Raw genomic sequence first — 4848 nt, forward strand, 5'->3', positions numbered from 1 at the left:
TACTCACACAAAGCTGCGGTCGCATTATTTGCATAACATTTATTTAACATGCATGCGATGTATACACAACGTTTTATTAATATCAGCACCCACGCATTCACACACACTCGGTATATCAAAGATAACACCAGACTTCAGACTTAATATGAACTGAGTTGGGCTTGACATTGTTTATAGATGAGTTGTCAGTACAGGCTGTAGCTCGTATTGGTGCCACATAGGTTTCCAGATGAAATAATTAAAAGGAGTGGCGGCAGTTTCTGTGTTTAGAATATCTCTCAGATTGGCAGGTTTTTATTTTTCTTGCAACAGGGTTGAAAGATGAATTAGCAGACATGCTGGGAAGGATTTTTTTAAACATCCTCCCTTATTAGACCTAACTCTAGGTGGAAGGGAGGGAGGGAGGGAGAGAAAGAGAGAGAAAGAAAGAGGAGGAAGGGGTGAAAGATAAACACAAGGGAAGACAGGAATAAAGAATATATGAGGGAAGAGATGAAGTCACGTGGCGGTAGAGACGAAAGGAAGGAAGGAATTAAGGAAATAATAAAATGCAATAGATAAAGATAAATGACTAAACTAAACACAGCAAGCATAAAATGGTGCAGGAAAGGAGACGGCAGGGAGGGAGGCGAGGAGGAAACACGCCACTGACACTCAGCCAAGAACGAGTTCTGTGGATAATGACTGACAAGGTGCCTGCAGGGCTTGCGGGTGAGAGAGGTGGGGGGGGATAGAGGTGGGGATCCTGAACAGAGCAGCAAAAAAAAAGAAGAAAAAAAAAAGGCAACAGTTTCTCCCCCGAGGAGTCAGTCCTTTCATCTGGCCGCTCACTGGCGCCTTCACAAACCTCTGATTGTCTGTGAAATAACCCCACTTTAATAAGGCAGCAGCAGCAGCAGCAGCAGCAGCCTCCTGGGAACCGAGCTCTGCTCCACAGTCAAACAAGCTACTCAGCCGGCTACACGTAAATACAGAGAACATGTTTTCTGTATATAAATCCAGCGAGGGGATGTTGGAAAATGCAGTGTGTTTTCAAAGAAGAGGTGATTTGAAAAGCAGTGAGTTTAAGGAAAACAATCGGAAAAGAGTCTATAAAGTTCTGCGCTGCAGCCTAATGCTGTATGAAGGACGTACACAAACATGCTCTGCGTTGCATCTACCACTTAACCATGAGAACATTTTAATTACGTGGATCAGGCCTTGTGATATTAAATACCAATTAAGAATCATTGAGCAGCAGAACGGTTCCAATTAGCAATGGAATGGGTGTTAATGGGCAATTAGGCGACAGATAAGAAATCACTCAAATAAGCATGACGACGAGAAAAAAAAAAAGTCTTAAGCTAAGTGAAACATCCTTTCAGCTTCAATTATTTCAACTGTCATCAAAGAACTGTTTCTTCAGATAAACTGCCGGAACAAGTGTTAAGTTCTCCGTGAGGAGTCAGGCACTTTCATCTGACATAACATGAAATTGTTCATGGAAAAATCACAATGAGTTACTTCATGGGGATCACAATGAGCAACTTCTTGTCTAATGTGCGTAGGGAATGGGATTGAATCATAGGACAAGAAGATGAATGCGTCAGCTACACGGGGATGTCTCGTCTGCGTCCAGACAGCAGCTGGACAGAGCAAAGGACTTTAAATACTAAATCTATAATTTAGCGAAGTAATTTACTCTGTAATTTGAGTGTGACACCCTAAGCACACAACAGTCTTGTGAGTTACAATGGAAAGTCCCAATAAAGGGAACAGCAAACAAATCAAAGAGGCAGATAAAGAAGAAAGGGGATCAGTGTTTCATCCTGGGTATAATTCTCCATAAATATCCACATGGTGCCCGTGTTTACACATGCAGTCTCGTGAGGTTAGAGCAAGAGCTAATCCATTACTGAAGCTTAACTTGTGATAATACAGCGGCACAGCTATTGTTTTTTTTTTTGTAGCTTATCTACAGTAAACTAAAAAGGAAACATGAAAGAGAAGTCGGTCGTCAAGTTCTCACCGAGTGAAATTAAACTAGAGAGCTGCAGAGCTTTATTTTGACACCAGTTTGGAAGCATTTACAATATTATAGGACATCTGAGAAAAGTGTAAAACCCCTTCTTATATATTATTTTCTCTCTCAATTCTCTAGTTTGAAATAAATTATTATTTAACTTTTTTTTTTACATGCATGGTAGTGAGATGCTGCCCGCAAGTACCCCACTTCATCTTTTAAAAATGAAAAAAGTGTCATTGAAGTGGTTTGGGCACTTCTTAATTCTACCAATAATAAAATAACAACAAAAATAATAATAGTTATTATTGTCATAATTATGATACTAATTGCCTGTATGTTGCATGGTATGATGCACTTCAATTCTCCAAACAAAACAAGCACCGCCAGTTTCCGACTGTCTGTGAAGGCAGCATCTGCGTAGTCGTAAACATTTTTGGGCTGCACCGATTGGTTTAAAATTGAGCGCTGTCACGTGAGGCGCCTACATACTCCCACATATAACTTGACAGCTCCATAACACCAGCGCTCGCCGGAGCGGGTCCCCCACCTGGCCGCTCTTTTTGACTCTGGCTCTTCTTCTTCTTCTTTTTTTTCTCCCCCCGGATAGAGACATGGAAGAAAAGATGGCTTCTCAGGAGACCTGCAACGACTTGCGGTGTAGTTCGTCCGAGGAGGACAGTAGCCGCGCGGACCCGACGGAGGGTGCAGCGGAGGAGAAGACGTCCCCGTTGGTCCGTCGGCATCATCCGTTCAGCGTGGAGGCGCTCATGTCCGGCCGGAAAACGGACGTTCGGGGCGGGGAGTTTATCCACACGAAACCGGTGGTGTCTCCCCCGGGTTTGAAGTCCTTTTATCTGTATCAGGAGACGTGTAGTCCTCCCGGGGGAAGCCGAAAGAGCTCAACGGCTGTGCCGTCATCGCCGGTAAAATCCGAGGCGTCGGAGTCAGAGGACTGCGCACCCTGGGTCACCGGCAGCGCGTTCTCCGCACAGCCTCGTAAGTTCCTTGTTTGTATGTGTTGTTTTGATATATTGCAGTCTAGAAAATCTTGGGCAGTTTGGATAAAGATGGCCATCATTTCTCAGCGTTTTACGGATGTGATTCTCTACAAGCTGCAACTCCTGTCTCCTGTTGACAGTGTCATTTAAAGAAAAGTAGCCTTGATTTAAAAAAAATAAGTGAACCAGTTCCTATAAATGACTTAAATATTTAATATATGTGTGGGCTGCTAATAAAAATGTAGCCTTCAAAATAAAAGTGTGCCCTGATGCCCAGCTTTTAACTTGAAGTTAACTTAAGCTAATTTTATTCCGCAAATGATCAGGAGATAAACAAAATCCACAATGAACTAATAGAATTATGTGAGAGTCAATTGAATAAATGTCATCCTCATTTTTAAATCTTTCTCCTCCCAGGTCACGGAGGTCCTGGTTGTCCTCTGAGGAAACACAAGACCAACCGGAAGCCCCGCACGCCCTTCACCACGTCTCAGCTCCTGGCCCTGGAGAGGAAGTTCAGGCAGAAGCAGTACTTGTCCATCGCCGAGCGGGCCGAGTTCTCCTCCTCCCTGACCCTGACAGAGACCCAGGTTAAGATCTGGTTCCAGAATCGCCGGGCCAAAGCCAAGAGACTACAGGAGGCCGAGCTGGAGAAACTCAAGATGGCCGCGGACGCCAAGACGGCGGCGGTGGCTGCCGCTGCCGCCGCTGGTGGTTTACACCCTGGCTTTACGTTACCGCTGTCGCTGGGCGCCATGTCACTGTACGGACAGACGTACTCTGCCTATCAACACCACCACCACAGACCCTTACTGCCCATTTCACCTTTAGGACTGTACGCTGCCCCTCTGGGCTACAGCATGTACCACTTATCCTAAAAAACGGAAATATCGCTGACTTTGGTGAAATGTGCTCTCAAGGATCCCCCCCCCCCCCCAAAAAATGGACACAGGAGCGTGGCTGACATTTTACAAATCAATGTTTATAATGTATCTACTGCACAAGGAGTGTTTGAATCGACTTTCAGAGCACTTCCCGTGAAATGAGATAAAAGTCTTCTTCCCCCTTTGGACTGCTTGTTTACATGACTTGTCTGAATGAGGAGGGGCAGTACCGTCCAGCTGTTTATTCTCTTCACTTGTTTACGTTTTGCAATAATTGAGCTGGGCGAGGACTTGCCCAGGGCACAGAAAATACAAAGTTAAGCCTCTCTCCTCATTCGATGCAGTGCCTTGTGTGTTGAAAAAAAGGGCCTTAATATCGAGACACTTTGTATGGATGAGTGTTCCAGCAGCTCAGGCCAAATAAAACATATCACTAAAGCATCCTTTTTTAACTTCCATTCTGCTGAACATGTCCGCCTTGCCGTCTCTCCGTTTCAACTCCAAAAGCAATTTCAGGTTTGTGCTCTCTCGAAGACGGCAAGACTTCTTCACACTCACCTTTCTTCATCTCTCGTAGCAACAAAACCATTTTCACCGCTCGCTCATTTCTACACATTTATAGAGCACAGACATATTTATTGTCTTTGAAATATATTATTATGCTGGAAATGTATGAATGCCTCATGTTGTCTTATTTATGTGAGAATATGGTACAAGAGTTACGACCAAAAGTGTATTTATATTGTTCTTGCTGAATGTCCCTTTGAAAGGGCCATACATTGTGCTATGCAGTTTATATATATTTTTTCCATGAACGAAACGATTAAAGCCTTACAGACTGTTTCTTTTAAATAAATGACATTTAATTTTATCTGTAAACAAATTTTAAATAAAATTAGCAATATGTAAACATGTGCAGCTACGTTCACTTAAGGTCTCAAGAGAAAAGTTGTTGTTTAAG

General features: G+C 43.4%; 1 protein-coding gene across 1 annotated transcript; it reads left to right on the forward strand.

The window, feature by feature from the left end:
- Window positions 1-2544: 2544 nt before the first annotated feature.
- On the forward strand, window positions 2545-3935 carry LOC311025491 (homeobox protein MSH-D-like). The gene is made up of 2 exons (XM_084028409.1): window positions 2545-3001; window positions 3421-3935. Exons 1-2 carry the CDS (start codon window positions 2617-2619, stop codon window positions 3879-3881), a joined length of 846 nt encoding a protein of 281 aa, XP_083884535.1. The 5' UTR covers window positions 2545-2616; the 3' UTR covers window positions 3882-3935.
- Window positions 3936-4848: the final 913 nt, after the last annotated feature.

The sequence above is a fragment of the Eutrigla gurnardus genome (assembly GCF_963514095.1).
Source record: "Eutrigla gurnardus genome assembly, chromosome: 15".
Lineage (NCBI taxonomy): Eukaryota > Metazoa > Chordata > Actinopteri > Perciformes > Triglidae > Eutrigla > Eutrigla gurnardus.